Source organism: Euprymna scolopes, chromosome 8 (assembly GCF_053919585.1).
Source record: "Euprymna scolopes isolate OS-2025 chromosome 8, ASM5391958v1, whole genome shotgun sequence".
NCBI lineage: Eukaryota > Metazoa > Mollusca > Cephalopoda > Sepiida > Sepiolidae > Euprymna > Euprymna scolopes.
Genome location: NC_136489.1, coordinates 150,753,271 through 150,773,252, shown reverse-complemented (window position 1 = coordinate 150,773,252; position 19,982 = coordinate 150,753,271). Strand labels below are relative to the sequence as shown.

The following is a 19,982-nucleotide window of genomic DNA, read 5'->3' as shown; positions in this document are numbered from 1 at the left end:
TAAATTCTAATTGTTTGAACTGTTTATTTTGTAAAATTCCAATTATTTGAACTGTTGAATTATCAAAAATTTTAACTGTTTATTTTGTAAAATTCTAATTATTTGAACTGTTTATTTTTTAAAATTCTAATTATTTGAACTGTTTAAAATAAAAAAATAAAAATTCTAATTATTTGGAACGGGTTTTTTTCTCCTTAAGTTAACAACTGGGCACTTTATTGAAGGGGTAATTTTCTGCCTCGACACCGCCTACGTCAGACGGCCTCTCCCCGAACTCAGAACGAGGCGGACGTTGGGACCATCTCCGTAAAGGTTATCCATATTTTTTGTTTTTATTCAATGTAACATATTTATTCAGCTCGAAAAACAGTAATCTCCAAAAATACCGTTAGGGCTTACAACATGGCCGCCACAAGAGTCACGTGATCCGGTTGATCCAAAACATGAATCGTGCAAATGGAAAACGCAGCCTTGAAGGCAAACTTTGACAAACAATCACAATTTGTTTGTATTTAATTTTTTGTTGATATAATGTTGTTATAAAAATAGGCAAACTTTGAGAAACAATCTTAGGTTGTTTTTAGTTAAAACAGTGTTTATAAAAAGTATTTTATTCAGAACAAACAAGTGGTCGACTAGGTGTATCAGAATTTTAGACGGAATTTTTGACACCCCCAACAAAAAACTGCGAATAAAATATAAAAACTCGTAATTTCTGTTTTTAAAGTGGGTTGTCAATTTTCTTTATGAAATATACTTCCAAAATAAACTATTACAGTCGTTTAAAACATAATAGAAGTATTATTTTTTATTTTTTAAAAACAATGTTTACAAAATGTCTACGCACGTTCGTTGCATGAATTGGCTATCAGACGTCTCTGTGCAAGCCATGTCAATATGTGCACGTCATCTGGCATTGCTAACATTAGCTGAGACAATGTCATAGTTTCGCCAAGTATAGCGTTATTGTCATGAACACGAGGAACGAGGAACAAGGGTGATACGACGTTAAGGGCCATTGATATTTTTGTAATTCTCTGAGGTAGGTAGCAGTTCCAATTTCAGGAATCGTCGTGGTTCAATTCCAGGAATTAATTGTCATGGTTCAATTGCGTTCCGTCGACCACGACCACTTGTTTGTTCTGAATAAAATACTTTTTATAAACACTGTTTTAACTAAAAACAACCTAAGATTGTTTCTCAAAGTTTGCCTATTTTTATAACAACATTATATCAACAAAAAATTAAATACAAAGTGTGATTGTTTGTCAAAGTTTGCCTTCAAGGCTGCGTTTTCCATTTGCACGATTCATGTTTTGGATCAACCGGATCACGTGACTCTTGTGGCGGCCATGTTGTAAGCCCTAACGGTATTTTTGGAGATTACCCGAAAAACATACAGTGTTTACCGATGTATTGGAACATTCAAGATGGCGTCTGATTCTCTCTTTAACACGGTAAGTGTGGGAAAAGATGTTATAAATAAAAAACCTGATAAAATACGGTTAAAAACTCGCTCAATATATGTTACCGTGACATAGGTTGACATATATTCGGCGGGTTTTTAATAGTATTTTGTATAGTTTTTTTTATTTAGAACACCTTTTTCAAAACTTACGGTGTTAAAGAGGGTGTGAAACGCCATCTTGAATTTTCGAATACATCGGTAAACACTGTATGCTTTTCGAGCTGAATAAATATGTTACATTGAATAAAAACACAAAAAATATATCCAGTTTGGCAGAAAAGTAACTTATCTTGCCTTTGATAATATTTATTTGTTATATATTTGTTTTTTGACAACTTTTTCGAATCTGTGTACAAACCCCATGCATGCACTTATTGATCTGTGCTGAAATGATAACGCTATTATTTAAAAAGCCATTCTTAACATGGGGAGGGTGTTTCGTACCAATCTGTACTTTAACCTTACAATTGAATAAAAAAAACATAAAACTTTAATTAAACTTGGAAATACGATTTAAAAAATAGCGCGGATCACTCGGATCAGCAAGTAATTTTTACTGAACATTAGGGAAAATTGTTGGAATTTTTTTGTACCAACAACTGTGTATCCCAATTTATTTGTGGTAAATGTGTAGTTTAGCGGCGTAAAGTATTTGACAAACAAAAATTTATAAAAAATATTTATTTTTATATAAAACACATTAGATCCAAGAATCACAATCACGACACTTTAAAATTACCACTTTTAGAGGTTTTCGGGGGCGCTGAAAACGAAAATAACGTTTAAAATTACGGCAAACAAGTAGTTTCCAAGATATTATTTAGCACGGATCAATAAGTGCACTAGTACATTTACCACATCCTCCCCCCCCTCAAATAAACCTTACTTTCTTTTTCGGCAACGCCGGTGGTGGGGAGGGAGGATTCCAATTACATGTGGAATATTTAGCTTCTTTTGGCGTTTTATCGTTATTGGAAAACAAGATGGTCGCCATTAAAAATGATAAGGATTACGTTGGATACTGAATGTCTTCAAATATGGATAACTGCGTGTTTGCGCAAAAAATAAATGCGATATTCGTTCTCATCGTATCTGAAAACGTATAAAAGTCGACAAATTAGAGATGAATGCTGAGGAGTCGGTAAACTAAAAATTTACCGTGAAATCTTTTTTGGAGAACTTCATTCCATAATGGATACGTACAATTTAAACTTTTTTCCGATATTTTCATTTTTTAATGTCTTGATTAAACTGTACAAGTGCCAAAATTTTAGTTTCAAAAAGTGAGGTATCACTTTTCTATAATAATTTAACGTAAATTTTTTGGATCAAGTAAAGATTAGATACCCTGTAGCAGACGACAAAAATAGGCGAACAATTCAAGGGGCAGGGGCACCGTTTGTTCGACCGTGCCGTTAGTTGTTTCTAAACTTGTAAACCGGTCAAAAAGCAGGCATATTCGAATGTTCGCGAGGAAGATTTTTTTAAAATATAGTTACAAAACTTTTAAAGATTTAAAAGAAAGTAAAACATTTTGGGTTTGTATTACTGTACACATAGATTCGAAAAAGTTGTCAAAAAAAAACAAATATATAACAAATAAATGTTATCAAAGGCAAGATAAGTTACTTTTCTACCAAACTGGATATATTTTTGTGTTTTTATTCAATGTAACATGTTTATTCAGCTCGAAAAACATGCAGTGTTTACCGATGTATTGGAAAATTCAAAATGGCGCCCGACTCTCTCTTTAACACGGTAAGTTCAGGAAAAGGTGTTATAAATAATAAACTAGACAAAATACTGTTAGAAATTCGCTCAATATATGTTACCGTGACATAAGTTAACATATATTCAGTGTTTTTTAATATTATTTTGTCTAGTTTATTATTTATAACATCTTTTCCCGAACTTACCGTGTTAAAGAGAGTCGGGCGCCATTTTGAATTTTCCAGTACATCGGTAAACACTGCATGTTTTTCGAGCTGAATAAACATGTTACATTGAATAAAAACACAAAAAATATACCCAGTTTGGTAGAAAAGTAACTTATCTTGCCTTTGATAACATTTATTTGTTATATATTTGTTTTTTGACAACTTTTTCGAATCTGTGTACAGTAGGCACCGCCAAAACTGGGGGGGCAGGTCAGTACTTTTTGACGGACCGTCTTTTTAAAAATCTACCAAAAATCAGGTAATTATCCGATCAATACGAAATTTTCAGCGATTATTAGGAGAAGAATGAACTTTATAACAGTGTACTTATTTTTCATAAACGATATTTATATATATATTTTTTTTTGCTTACAAAAGTGGGAACAAATATGCTTAAAATAATCATCTGAGACTGAAATCAACATATTGTGTTGTAAGGGACAGAATTATAGATTCAAAAAAAAAAAAAAAAAAAAAAAATTGTTTGCATACCTTATTTTGACGTCTGAATATCAGAACTTCGATTGTGTTTAATTATCCCGCTTTTGAGTTTTGAAGTGTGAAATTCGGTGAATATGTTAAGTAAAATAATTAATTTAAGTTAAGCAAAACAAAAAAATTTTTTTTTTAATATTTATACGAAAAAAGCTATTTTAAAATTTTTGATAAATAAATTAACAATTTCTTTTTAGCGAGCCGAATAATGCATGACCATTATTAAACAGGGCATGCTTTGAATAATCGATACCAAAAAAAAAAATTCGATAAATATTGTGCCCTTTGTGTTAAAAATAGCATCTTTTTTTTCGATCCCGTTTGAAAACGTTTGCCGCCTTTGACTATGGTGGACCAAACGCGCTGAAATAATTTTTTTTTATTCTGCTTTAAATTGCCCCCCCCCCATTTTGGGGAGTCTGGCCCCCACACACATACACATTAAAAACCAAACGCATACAAATGGTCACCCATCTGGTACTGGCCAGCCTCAGCTTAATAATACATTGAAATTTTCGTCACTGAAAAATAAGTTTTTTTTGGCCTGTTTGGTCTTCCATAGTTTGCTTTTTATCAGACGAAAACGTAAACAGAGTCGATCTGAACTCTACGTCAACGCGAATATCTGGTTACCTATATGAATAAGTGGAATTATTTGAAATTCAGGTACTTATATTATAATATTTTTGCATATTCTCTTAGAAAATCATCCTAAATCTTAGTTAGACAATAAATAAATTAATTAATTATTTCAAAAACACTTTTTTTAAAATATTTAAGTACGTTTTTTGTGCAAGACAAAAAATGTCAATTGTTAACTTTTTGGGAAAATTTAACATTTAAAATTGAATTAAAAATAGTAGAAAAAGTTTTACATTATTCTGTTTTCTATATGATAAAATTCAGGGTTTTATCTTTCTGGAAAAAAAAAGTTACTCAGAAATAATGGATTTTAATAAACGTAATTTCGTTTTAAAAAACAACAACAACAACTTGATTTTGCGGCCATTTTTGGCGGTGCCTAGTGTACAGTAATACAAACCCAACATTTTCTTTAATATTAAATATTTACAAAACTTTTAAGGATTAAAAAAAACAAACTTTTTTCTATTTACACAAAATTTTTTGTGTAAGTAACAAAAAGAACGTAAATGTAACAAAATATATTCAAATAAATGGGAGTCTTTCTGAGTGCATTTTTTTAAATATATTTACAGAACTTTAATAAAACTAATAATAATTATTATAATTATAATAAAAATAAAATAAAAATTAAAAAAAATGAACTATATTAATTGCAAAACATTAGAAACTGAAATTTTCGGACGCTAAACTTACTTGCACTTAATTATATATATTTATAGAGAAGTAAGCAAATAGTTTTTTGTTTTTTTAAATAAAAATAAAAATTATAAAAAGATTTGTATCTTGTGATACTAAACTTCATCTTTATAAAAATAAAAGTTATAAAAGATATGTGAATAAAATATATTTTTTAAAATCTCGATTGTTTATAGTTGTTATTTTATTATGCATAAAAAATGCCTCGGTCTAGAAGAATTTCTCCTCCACTGACCACCTACATACATCGCACTTTAAATAAATATTGAATTGTATTAAAAACGCACGAAGAAAGATAAACACACGCGCGTGCGCGCTGTACATAAAAATTAATCTTGGTCGCAAAAATCCGAACAAGTCAGTTATTTTATATTTGTTTCTGCCATAAAAAGTTTGGTTATAATAATTTTATTTCATTTTTTTTTTTTTTTCAAATTATGTATTTTTTAATTGACATCATCCGAAATTCTCATTTATAACCTCGGTTTATTTATTTATTTGGTATTATTTTACGACCTGCCCCAGCGTAATATAAACACCCCAACTACCCCATGTTAAGAACGGCTTTCGAAATAAACACTTCCCAACCTCCCCATGTTAAGAACGGCTTTTGAGGTTAGGGGTGTTTTTTTCCGAAAGTTGTTCTTAACATAGGGAGGTTGGAGTGTTTATAATATGCTGAGGAGGCAGGCAGTAGGCACTGAGGCAGAGGCACGTCGTAAAAATTCACCATTTATTTATATTATTATTAGTAGTAGTATTATTATAATTATTATTAATAGTTTTATTAAAAGTTCTGTAAATAAAAGAACGTACTCAGAAAGACACCCATTTATTTAAATACATTTTGTTTAAATACGTTCGTTTTATTACTTACATTAAAACGTTTTGCGTAAATAGAAAAAAAATGTAATCCTTAAAAGTTTTGTAAATATTTAATATTAAAGAAAATGTTTTGTAAATATATTTTTCCTTTTAAATCTTGAAGTTTTCTAAATATATTTTTAAAAAATCTTGCTCGCGCACATTCGAATATGTCTGTTATCTGACCTGTTTACAAGTTTAGAAACAACTAACGGCAATGTCAAGGTCGAACAAACGGTGCCCCTTGAATTGTTCGCCTATTTTTGTCGTCTGCTACAGGGTATCTAATCTTTACTTGATCCAATTTTTTTTTGGGGGGGGGGCTTTCTTTCCACCCTCGGAAAATCCTTTAAAATTACCACTAACGTTAAAAATTCCGGGAAACAAGTAGTTTATAGGGTCAATTTTTACGACGTGCCCCAGCGTATTATAAGCACCCCAATCTCCCCATGTGAAGAACGCCTTTCGGAATCCCCACCCCACCCCCCAACCTCGAAAGCCGTTCTTAACACGGGGCGGTTGGGGGTGTTTAATCCGAAAGCCGTTCTGGGTTTGTATTACTGTACACATAGATTCGAAAAAGTTGTCGAAAACAAATATATGGCTAATAATTGTTATCAAAAGCAAGATAAGTTACTTTTCTACCTAACTGAATAATTTTTTAGTGTTTTTTTTAAATTTAATGTAACATGTTTATTCAGCTCGAAAAACAGTGTTTACCGTGTCAAATAATTTATGCCGCTAAACTTCACATTTGCCGAGAAATATTTTCAAAAATAAATATTTTAGAGTGGGGGATCACTTTACTATATAAATTTAATGTAAAGTGAGCACCCACTTCTTGGCCACTTAGCGTTCAACGAGACATGTCACCGTAGCATTATTTCAAGTTTTGCGAGCGCGGAGAGGGTGTGGAAGGGAGACAAACATGACAATTTTGGGGACGGAAGAGGATTACATTTGAAACATAAAATAACGATATATTTAATTAAAATTTTAGTGATGTTGTGGAGGGGTGGGGTAAATTTAAAACATAAAGGCGGGCGTTGTCGAGAGTGCCCCCCTAGCAGTGTCAGAAAACGCCATTAAAAATGCGTGATAAAAAATTGAATAATTCGACCTCCTATCTTTCGAAGCTTGTAACTACTTGAAAAATGTAATTCAAACCCTATTTTTTTTTCCAATTAAAGGAGCAAAGACCAAATTTTAAAAAAATAATAGGTTTAATAGCAAATTATGTAATATTTGTTTTTTTTTAAATCGGTTTTCTTTAAAAAAGATTTTTAAAAAATCAAATTTTAATTTACTTCGATAAAATATATGTATATATAAACTCCAAAAAATCACTTACCTATAAAAAATACTATTCAATAGGTACTTCCATTCTTCATTATTAAGAATTTATCCATATTTATATTTTATATTCCATGTCCTGTTTAAATAAAATACTTTTTTAAGCGAGTATTAAAAAATATTGCGACTTCAGCTCGTCACAAATGAAAAAAGGGGGAGATAACCGTCTCTCTTTCTGAGAGCTATGAACTATAGTGGCCTGTAAGCAACAGAATTAATGTCTCTTTCTATTGCTGGCTGTAAACAAAAGTTAGTTAATATGGGCCACCATAGTTGGAAAATAGTCCCAGTTTTTGCCAATAAAAAAAAACAGTCGAGCGATTTTTTTTTTTTTTTTTTTTTTTTTTTTTTATTCATTCTCTTAAAGAAATACATGAGTTTTTGATTTAATATATTCTATTTCTTTATGGAGTGAATTTTTCTTTTTTAATATCTAAAAAAAAAAAAAACATTGAATGAAATAGAAATAATTGTCGTAATTAAATGAAACTTTCTGTGCAATATAACAAGATTATAAGGTTTCACTTAAAAAAAAATTCAACATGGTTTTTTGAAAAAAAAGGTTTTAAACTTTTGACTTTACGGGTAAATTTGCAAATAACTGTTCTTTTTTGTTTTAAATTAGCTTATTTTATTTATTGATCTTTTATCTTCAATTTGTCATATAAATTTGAGGTGAGAAAATTAATTATTTTCATTTTAATAGACATTTCAAAATGGAGGGGGGGTTTAAAAAACAAAAAACCTTGTCTAGAATCGTAAAAATTGAACCAATAGAAAAATTTGGATAGATTTTTAAAATGAAAAAATTGAAAAAAATTTAACTCGTAGAATTCAATTGATTTCATTACGTAAACAAAATGGCTGCATGAACGCACGCAGGCACTTTGTAAACACTGTTTTTTTTTTTTTTTCTTTTTTTTTTAATAAAAAATAATATTTCTATTATTTTTTAAATGACTTTAATAGTTTGTTTTGGAAGTATATTCCATAAAAAAAATAAACAACCCACTTTAAAAAGAGAAATTACGAGTTTTTTATATTTTATTCGCAGTTTTGTGTTAGGGATATGAAAAATTCTCTAAAAATTCTGACACACCTAGTGCCACTCCCCCCCCTCCTCCAAATTCCACAATTTTCACTTATCAAAAAAATTTTCTTGCAAACATCATCGATTACAGACTTAAGTTTCACATTATAAAAAAAATTGAAAAAAGAAAAGTTTTCATAACTTTTCACGTGGGAGTTCAGTTTTCAATTATAATGTTGTACTAAATTCAACATGGACTTTGTGACCATGATGAAAAAAAAAAATGGCAACTCTCTCTTATGTGACCGGAAGGTAGGGGTTAGAATGGATGAGGTAAAAAAAAGAAAAAAAGGAAGATTTCTTTACTCCTCCTCTTCCCTCCTCCCACTCTAATCTATGTACCTACCCCCTCTCTCTCTCATCTATCTATGTATCCATCTCATCTATGTATGTATCTATTCCTCGTGGTCAGAAAGTTTGTGTTCAATTTAGTACAACTTTATAATTGAAAACTGAACCCCACGTGAAAAGTTATAAATTTTTTTTTTATAATCTGAAACTGAAGTCTGTAATCGATGGTATTAACAGGAAAAAAGTTTAAAAAAAAAAAAAAGTGAAAATTGTGGAATTTAGAGGGGGGGGGGGCACTCTCGACAACGTCCTCCAACATAAAATAACACGATAAATTTAATTTTCGTGTCAGGAGGGGGGGGGATAATTTCTTTTCATATTATTATTCATAAAGGCCATTTTAAGTAGATCTTCATTTTTATTAGGTGTTAAGCAACACTGTTTTTTATTGAGGAGGAGGAGGAGGAGGGAGGATTAAATTGGAAAGAAAATAACACGATAAAATGAATTCATTTTTGGTAAATATGACCTGGTAGACCAACAGACAACCTACCTTTAAAAAGAGCTGCTGATTTATTGATATGCAACTTAAGACATATCTTAATTACATGCTTCCATGATCCTTATAGATTATCTTGCATAAACCTATGCCCAGGGCTTCCAGACACAGCTAGTACTTACTTTTATTTATTGATCTTTAATCTTCAATTTTTCGTATATGAATTTGAGGTGAGAAAATTAGTTATTTTCATTTTAATAGACATTTTAAAATGGGGGGGGGTGAATTTAAAAAAAAAAACCTTGTCTAGAATATAATATTCGGTTTATTGGAAAGAGCATAAGACACAGCTAGCCCATGCTACTCGGCTTGACACACCTAGCCCATGCTACTCAGCTTGACACAGCTAGCCCATGCTACTCGGCTTGACACAGCTAGCCCACACTACTCGCTTGACACAGCTAGCCCACGCTACTCGCTTGACACAGCTAGCCCACGCTACTCGCTTGACACAGCTAGCCCACGCTACTCGCTTGACACAGTTAGCCCACGCTACTCGCTTGACACAGCTAGCCCACGCTACTCGGCTTGACACAGCTAACTCACGCTACTCGGCTTGACACAGCTAGCCCACGCTACTCGGCTAGACACAGCTAGCCCACGCTATTCAGCTTGACACAGCTAGCCCACACTACTCGGCTAGACACAGCTAGCCCACGCTACTCGGCTAGACACAGCTAGCCCTCGCTACTCGGCTAGACACAGCTAGCCCATGCTACTCGGCTTGACACAGCTAGCCCACGCTACTCGGCTTGACACAGCTAACTCACGCTACTCGGCTTGACACAGCTAGCCCACGCTACTCGGCTAGACACAGCTAGCCCACGCTATTCAGCTTGACACAGCTAGCCCACACTACTCGGCTAGACACAGCTAGCCCACGCTACTCGGCTAGACACAGCTAGCCCACGCTACTCGGCTTGACACAGCTAGCCCTCGCTACTCGGCTAGACACAGCTAGCCCATGCTACTCGGCTAGACACAGCTAGCCCTCGCTACTCGGCTTGACACAGCTAGCCCATGCTACTCGGCTAGACATAGCTAGCCCTCGCTACTTGACTAGACACAGCTAACACTTACAGCACAGCATTTATAAGTTCCTCATTTAAAAGCTCTGACTTTTTTCATAAATGCCAACTAAATCGTATTTTAAGTTCTTTATTAAATTGTGACGATTTTTCTCATAAAATCCAACTAAATCATTCTTAACTTCTTCATTTAACAACACTAAATCTTTTCATAAAATCCAACCGAATCACATTTTACTCTTCTCCATAACTTGACGACGGTATTTCTAAAAAATCTGACTTGAATTGTAACTGTGACTAGCCAGGTAGTGAGTGCTGGCTGTCTCTAGCTGTGTAGTATGGGCTAGCTGTGTCTGGAAGTCCTGGGCATGGATTTATGTGAGATGTTCATAAGGATTAGTTAGATATGCATCAGCAGTTCTAAAATAACATAAAAAGACCAAAGGCGAGTCGGCATTAAATAACCCACAAAGAGTTGATATGCCGTAAAACAAAACAACCAACCAACCAAAGGCGAGAGGACAGGGAAGTTGTTAGCACAAAAAATATGAGATATATTAAAAGTTGGGTACTCATGCACTTATTGATCTGTGCTGAAATAATAACATAATTTAAAAAGCCATTCTTAACATGGGGAGGGGAGGGCGTTTTGTACCTATTCTGTACTTTATCCTTACAATTGAATAAAAAAAACATATCATAAAACTTTAATTAAACTTGGAAATATGATTTAAAAAATAGTACAGATCAGTAAGTGCATTAGCACTAAAAAGTTGTGCACATGCTGGCAATATTTATTTTTATCTTAATTAGACCACAACTACAATGGTGTGCCTGGGTCACAATCAATTAATCATAAGTGGCTAGCAGGGGTACCCGGCATTGCCTGGATGTGCCGAGGTGGTGTAGTAAGGAACCGGGGGGTAAAACAGTGGTCGTAGTGGGAGGAGGAAAACAACAGTAAGCAGCCCGGGTAGAGAGGAGGTGTTAAAAAAAAGTGGTAGTAGGCAGTCAGGCTCGAACGCATAATGCAAAGTAGAAAAAAGGTTAAAAATGTGTCCATAGTAAAACCGGAAGTCGCGTTAGTCAATCCAATGGAGACAATAACAACATTGGCGAAAAAAGCAACCCCTCCTTGTAGAAAACTGCCCAGTTGAGGATGAAGGAATTAATGTTTTTGGCCAATTTTTCGATATTTGTCGCCCAAAAGACCGAGCTTCAAAGAGATACCAATCTGATCAAGATCCATCATGTGTGTTGAAAGTTTTTGGCAGACATACATACAGTCATACATACATTCACACAAACCAAAGATTGAAATTTATATTATAGACTAGCAGATGGTACCCGGCGTTGCCCGGGTGTTTAGAGCGGGGAGGGGGGTAAAATAAAATCAAAATAAATCGGAGTAATAACCCTGTTTAAATTAAAACAATGTTAAAACTTCTAAAAAGAAATTGGGGGGGGGACAATTAAAAAAACAAATGTGATGCAATACAAACAGTCCAGTGGTGCTCGTGTGTTTGAAAAAAAAAAGTTGAGTAGAGGGAGGTAAGCTCGAACCCCAATCCTTGAGGCGAAAGCGAAAAAAAAAAGCCTGATGATTTAACTAAAAAGTGAATTAGGTCAAACATCAATTCCGCAGTTAAGTATGGCTGCGAGGCAGTTGTTTTGGTTTTGTTTTCCACAAGATGTAGTGTTGGGGTGAAAACCAGCTCCCCATAAAAAATGGGGGTGTCCAAATGAAATGACGGTTTCACCACCATTGATCAAAAGCTGGTTTGGTTTCTGGACGTCCCTGAGGGCCGGGCCGAGAACACAAATTCGTTTTCAAAGTTTCGCTTTTTTTATACTGAAAATTGAAATGAAGACATGGTGATCAAAAAAAAAATCTCAAAACTAGCGCGTAAAAGTCAGGCAAATTAAAGATAGATGCGACCTCTATTTGTAACTTGTATATATTATGATTTAGACAGTATGTAAAAAGTTTTAAGGGCCCGACCGAGCGTCCCTTGAAAAAGGGCTTTGGCAGACATACGCAAAAAATATACACACACACACACACACACACACACATTTTCGCTTTTATATTATAGACTAGCAGGGGGTACCCAGCGTTGCCTGGGTGTTTGTAGGTGTGTGTGTTGGGGTGGGGGGGGCAAAGCAGAACAAAAAGGAAACTTAACCCTGTTTAAATGTAAAAAAAATGATGTTAAACTTTTAAAAAAATAAAACAAAAAAAAAACAGTAATTTTAAAAATGGAAAAAAAAAAAATTTTGTAGGTGTAAAAGAAAAAAAAAAGTGGAATTGAATGTTTAATGAAATTTTTTTGGTAGCAGTAGGCTCAAACTCGGACCCTTAAGGCCAATAGGCTGACGACATACATCTGCGCTACGGTAATGTAAGATGTTAAATTGTTATATCCTTACTTTACAGCAAGACACATGGGGTTATGGGTGAAAGACAAAGGGGTTTATTTACAAGGGAATACATGTGACATAAGAGTTACTGGACATTTTTTCTTATTCTCTTCCTGTCTTTTTTCCTTCTGCCTCAGTCATTAGAACCTTTATTCTGGAGATCCCAGGATGTCCCATGTGAAATTCTTTTAGGATTTTCTTTTGTAATACTTGCGGTATTACCACTCTGTCTGCGTATATCAGTTTCATCACACATAGAAAATGGAAACACTTTTAATCCTTTTCTATTCTTTTCGTCTTGTCCCACTTGTTTTTTTATCTTATTAATATATTTATCTGTTTTCACTGCTTTCTTTATTTCCTCAAGTGTAACAGGAAGTTCCCTAACAGTATTTATTAATATATCTGTTAGTTCATTTTCTGCTTTTAGTGCTGCTATAACAGTTTCTTCAAATTCAGTTTTACTGGGGATCAATCTCGACAAACCATCTGCATGTGCAGTTTTACTAGATGCTAGGTGTTTCATTTTGAAATCGTAATTGAGCAAAATAATACTCCATCTCTATAATCTATTTGCCGTATGAGTAGGAATCCCTTTTTTCAAATCAAAAATTGATAATAATGGTTTATGGTCCATTTCCAAGAATGAATCCATGAAACTTTCTCATGACATACACAATCGCCAGACCCTCTTTTTCGATCTGACTACTTTCTTTCAGTGGGTAATAAAACCCTCGAGACGTGAAAAATTGGTTTAGTAGATCCATCTTCCATTCTGTGTAGAAGCACCATTCCTAAACCGTATTCACTCGCATCTGCCGCTATGATTAGATCCTTTTTTGGATCGTAATGTGCTAACGCTAGATCCAATGACAAACATCTTTTAATTTTTTGGCATGCTTCCTCACATTCTTTAGTCTAGAGCCATTTTTTATTCTTCTTCAATAATTCATTTAATGCTGCTCTTAGTTCATGCATATTTGGGATATAAGAATTATAGTAGTTTGCTAGACCCAAGAATGACTAACTTCACTACATTGTCTGATCTAGGCATGTCTCTAATTGCTTCTGTCCTATTTGAGTTAGGTCTTCTACTTTTCCAATGAATTATTTGTCCCAAATATTCAATCTTGTCCATACCAAAATTACATTTTTCGAGAGCCACTTTAAATCCATAGTCTTCTATTTTCTCGAATACCTTCCGAGTATGGTTTTTATGTTCTTCAACATTTTTGCTTCTTATCAAAATGTCATCTAAATAAGCCATTGCAAAATCCAAGCCTGCTAGCATGGCATTCATAATTTGTTGAAATAAATTTTGGTGCTATTTTCAACCCAAACGGCAATCGTTTTAGGGAAATTAATCCTTTGAGTATTCATTGTCAGGTATTTAGAACAATCTTTGTGAACTTTGACCTGCAAATATGCTTGTGAGAAGTCAATTTTTGTGAAAATTTTTCCTCCATTTAACTTAGAAAATATTTCCTCAGGTGTAGGGAGTGGATAGTTATGATCCTTTAAGCAATCATTCAGTCCTGTCGAAAAATCCCCACATACCCTGATTTTTTTTATTTTTATTTTTCACATAAACTGTGGGTATCACATACATTTTAGTTTTTAATGTATTTTCATTCAGGGTCATATTAGTATAAAATTCACCCTTAAATTTTAATCTATTTCCAGACATTCCTCTGGCAATTTTCTTTTGCAGCTTTGGAAAACCAATTTTCTTCCATGTTGTTTCATCAATTAAGGATATGTCACTTCCAGTATCCAAAAGACAGTTTACTTTCCAGCCATTAATTCTAACTTCAATATATTTCCTTTTTTTTACCATACATGGACTCTTTTTTAGAATCAATGATCTTTATTCAGGTTTACAGTATTTCTCCTTTTTGCATATGGTTGACTTGTGTTCTTTACACCTGCACTTATAGCATATTTTGCTTTTGAAGTAGCATTCTTTTGTGAAGTGATTTTTTCCTCCACACGTCTTACAGTATTTTTTTACATAGTGGTCACCTTGCTTTACCCTTTGTATTTTGTCAACATTTTTCTCTTCAATACTAGTATTATCCTGTTTTAAATTGAACAGTTTCTGGCATTCCTCAGTAACTTTCTGTAAGGTTATTTCTATGTCTTGGTTCATAATGGATAATATCCTAGAACGAATCTTTTTATCCTTCGAGGATGCACGAATCTATTTATCCTTCGAAGATTGCACAAATATCAAGCATTTAAACATGCCCTCTTTTAGGTCTTTCAACTTAAATAACTCGCATTGGGCATTTACTCTCCCAGCATAGGCGACAGTCTTCATCATCTTGTTTCAAAATATTTAAATACCTATAACGAATAACGAGTATAAAATAAGCTATCCCGCTCACCAAAAATGTTTAATAAAATTTCTATAGTCTCTTAAAAAGAAATATCTTCGGGTTTCCTTGGGAGTATAAAATTGGTATACTTGGTATTTTCATGGGAACCCAGTTTTTGCAGCAGTAAAATAATTTTTTCTTCATCCGACCAGACCTGACATCGTTTGGAAAAAATATTTTCGTATCTACGATAATATGCTGGAAACGTTAAGCCATTAGTTGGTTAATATAAAAATTCTGTCAGCGAATTTGCAATTCCTTCTGGAGTGAACCGACAATCCTTTTTTTCTTCTTGTTTCATTAATATTGTTTTTAATACTTTATTTTGTTTTAAACTGTTCTTTTTGCAAAAATTCCATCTTACTTTGTTGGGCCGGCCAGTGCTAATTGTATAGTTTTCGTAAACTTGGCTAATTGTTCCATGTTGAAGATTTTTGTAAAACGGACAATGTATCTCTGGGCTTTAAATTATCAATGAAGTGTTTGGCCCAGGAACCACTACTGAATGCACAGCACAATGGTTGTTTAAGAAAATTTGCCATGGTGATGAGTCTTCATGATGAGTGTAGTGGTTGGCTATCAGATGTTGACAACGATCAATTAAGAGCCTTAGTCAAAGCTAATCCATGCACAACTGTTTGAGAACTTGCTTCTGAATTAGACGTAACGTATATGATGATTTCCAACCACTCGAGAGAAATTGGAAAGACAAAAAACTGGATTGAGCAATCTTTGGATCTGAATATTGTTCTTCAAATGCATTCTATATTTGGAGGATGTAGTTTTATCTTTTTTGTGGCATGATGAACAGAATGGTTTCTATATCTAGTATATAGTCATCAAAAAAACTTGACCTTGTAACAAAAAGTCCATTAGGTTCAGAAACTTTTGCAATTAGTAAAATAGCTGATGCTGGTATATTGATAGCCTCAATGCTTCAAAAGATATTCAGGCTACCTAGATTGCATGAAATTCTTTGTAAAATTGACAATGTGTTGAAATTCATCAAATCTTATGAGTGATGAGGCAGTGAAGAAAATGATGGTGAAGAAAGAAATTCAAACTTAATGGATCAACGACGGACAACAGATCACAGATTTTCTGACAAAGATGGAAGCCTTTTTTGAAATTTTGAGAGACTTGTTGCAATGAAGAAAACTTATTTTGCTTTATATTTTTTTTTTTTTTTTAGGGAACTGTAATCTTCATAAGAATCCAACAGCAATATTAAATTGTTTCCCGTTCTATTAATAATAAGTTCTGTTCTTTGTGTTAAGTTCTTGGGGTGGTCTCCCTTGTTTGTTGTTGTGGATTATTGATTGGTAAACATAGATGGAAGTTTTGATAAACGGCCATGTTTCTGTGATTGGAGTTATGTGAAGAGCAAATTAACTGTCAGATTTTATTTAAAGCATTATAGTTTAGAATTTTATTTCAGGGCAAAAAAATACAACTTAATCAAAGTTTACAATTTGATCAAATTATGTCTGGTAAACGAATCATAAGAAGAAACAGACATGTTCTTAATTTATTATTACTAAAAAATCCAACATTATCTGGGATTGAACGAGGAATTCTATGTACTCTTCCTGCCTCTAGCCTATCATATATTACCCATTTAATCTTTGTGTTGGCTTAGAATATTCAGTAGCTATCTCTCTTGAACCCAATCTAATGTATTCTTCTATTTGGAAGTACAGAAAAACTTGCATCACATGTGTGCAAGACTCAGAAACATGGGTATCATTAGCGGCATTAGGTGATCACTTTTCCGAGGAAAAAGTTCAAATCCTGCATGAGTCTCATTTTTACTTTGTGTTATTCTTTGCTTATTTCCAGCCCTGCGGATTAAATTTGTGCTTGTTTATCTTATCTGAACAAGCAATAGCATCAACAAATTTAATCTTCATCTGAAATTAGCCTTTGAAAGTCACATTACACATTCGTTATATCATTTCTCTTCATGCAACACATGTCCTCTACTCTCAACGGCCAGGATTTACTTCTGCATGATTACATGCATGCAGTATGTATGATATGAAAAGAAACTGGAATCTTAGGGAGATATCAATCATGCCAGTTATTATAGGTGCCACGGGGCTTATGAAGAAAAACCTGAAGTCCTACCTAACTAATATTCCTGGTGAACCAAGTGCAAAAGAGATCCAGACAATTGCATTTAAGGGAACAATGAGAATACTAAAAAGAGCTCTCGGTTGGTTTCAATAAAAAAAGCAAGGCATTGTTAGCAGTTAGTTTGACTGCCCCATACCCAATCTTCAAAGGAAGAAAATTAAAAAAAAAAAAAAAAAGTGGTAATGTCTTGTTGGTTAGTAATCTTAACACATATTTTATTTTTTTATTTTACCTGTGTATATTTGTATTGTACTCGGTTCAATTAAGTGAACAGGCCAACTTGTTCACCTTTAAGAAAAATATATAGCTTCCAGAAATGTGCACGATTATTCATGACTTTATTTGATTTCATTGTTTTTGTTTCCACAGGAACCTAACAGAATGTCATCCAAAAAGGTAGCAATTGTCACTGGTGGTACAAGCGGCATTGGTTTAGCAACGTCTCGGGATCTTGCTTCACAGGGCTTCAATTTGATTCTTGGTTTCTTAAATGATGCTGAAAATGCAGCCAAGTCTAAAGAAATGCTGGAAAAGGAGTTTAGTACGGAAGTCCACACAATTCAAGGTGATATTTCCAAGTCTGAAACAATTGACAAATATTTCCAGTGTCTGGAAGAAAAATTTGATAATCATTTGACTGCAATTGTCCATGGTGCTGGTCTCTATGCGCCAGATACACATTCCACTGATCCATCCACAAAATTTACAACTTTTGAGTGCTACGATTATTATCAAAGTATCTACCCAAAATGTTTCATACGACTTGTTGAGAGAGGAGCAAAATACATGACTGATGGAGAAGGTCGTATCGTATCCATATCGAGTCCTGGTTGTAATTCCTGTATTCCTGTACGAGTAGATTATATGATGCCAGGGACTGCTAAGGCCACATTGGAATATTTGACACGCCATTATGCCAAATTTTTTGCCCCTCGGCAGATTACAAGCAATTGTGTTATTCCTGGCTTTGTTAAAACCAAACCTTGGAAACCCATTTTAGAAAAAGTAGGTGATGATTTTGGAAAGAACCGAACTCCAATGGGTCGTTGGGGAGAGACAAGTGACATTGGAAATGTAGTTGGGTTTTTGTGTTCTTCTAAAGCAGGATTCCTGACTGGTGCTACAATTCCTGTCGATGGTGGTTTGCATTTGGTATCTTAAAGTAGTCCTTTTGTTGCATTTATTTTAGGTGCTAGTGGAATTGAAGCTCCTCTACTATTAAAACTTCCGTTGAATAACTAAAAAAATATACTACGAATGTTGATACATTGAAAACTAAAACAAGGAACAAACTATCCCATCACTCTATTTTTGTCAACATATAATTCAAAACAATCCTCAGTAACCAATTGAATACCAAACCTTCACAGCAAAAACTCATCTTTTTACCAACACTGCAAAGAACTTCTTCCTTTCTTCCTCTGTAACTCAAACCAGATGAAAATTCCATGAACAAAGTTTATTTCCAAGAACTTCACACCTGTGAAACACATTACAGTAGGACTGTTTCCCTAAAGACTGCAACATGGTTGTTTTAAAGTCTAATGCAAACAAATACCTGTCATCTTCTGAAGTAATCAAACTTTGGTTATTTTGTCCATCACTTTCAATGTTTTCATAATAATCTAACTGACAATCTTGTTAACCCTTATCCTCAAATAGCTTTTAGTCTTAGTAAGTGGTGAAGCAAATCTGCTTTCATTTCTACTTTTGGTAATTTTCTTTCTTTATTTTTTTCACATGTTATTTGTACCTAGACTTTTGATCCTATTAAAAATAGCCAAAAATTAAGGGCTCTTGACTTAGAATTGATGGCTTAATGTGGTTAAATTTGTGTTCATTTATTAATTAAATACTAATCCCTATAAATCAGCCGGATTGGCCTAATAGTTTCTGAGAAAACTTCTAGAGTAAATGTGATATCGTGATGACTAATAGCTATTAATCCCTAACTGCACATCAAACGGATACCATAATACTTAGGTCCATACAAACACTTGTACACTATTGGGACGAAATTTCGGAAATCACGATACTGAATTTCACATGAAAACAATGGCATCTACGTATTCCTCGTATTTTTAAGATGATTATATCCAAAAATTACGAAAATTATTTATTAAAGAAAAATTAGAAAATTATTTATTAAAGAAAATAAAAATAGAATTTGATGAAAATGATAGGAAAACACAGGAAAATTCAAAAGGGAGGTAATTTTCCGTTTTGATTTAAACAAGATGGTGGAAATTTTTCATCTGCTAACACGATTAAAGTTGTTTTGTTTAACAATTCAGTAATATTCGGGTAATTCCGACTGCATAATTTGGAAGCTACCATTGTAACTTATCAGAATTGACAAAAAAATCAGTTGAAACCATTCTCTTTTTTTTTTTTTTTTTCTGAAAACGCTATTTATCAACTACAAAATCTCGTTCCAATTCTGTAGAAGTGGCCAAAATTTCAGCCATATTGGCCCAGTACTTTCTGAGATAAAATGGAACAGATAGACAGACACAAGATTAATATAATATAGATGTTATTTTCTGAACTCTCTACACAATCTTCCAAGTTTGGGTGTCATACGTTGGTGTCATAAAAATGTAAGGTTTTTGAATGGGTCA

The 19,982-nt window shown here is 33.5% G+C and overlaps 1 protein-coding gene across 3 annotated transcripts in view; it reads left to right on the top strand.

The window, feature by feature from the left end:
- LOC145283836 (enoyl-[acyl-carrier-protein] reductase [NADPH] FabL-like) overlaps positions 1–19,191 on the top strand; it is a 63,172-nt gene extending 43,981 nt beyond the window's left edge. For 2 of the 3 annotated variants that reach the window (XM_080132932.1, XM_080132933.1), the window contains exon 2: positions 17,731–19,191. In XM_080132932.1, the coding sequence (XP_079989058.1) occupies positions 17,743–18,522 (780 nt within the window). In that variant the 5' untranslated portion in view covers positions 17,731–17,742 and the 3' untranslated portion in view covers positions 18,523–19,191. Of the gene's footprint in view, positions 1–252; positions 313–17,730 lie in introns of those variants that run through there. The other variant, XM_080132934.1, reaches the window with a different exon arrangement.
- Positions 19,192–19,982: the final 791 nt, after the last annotated feature.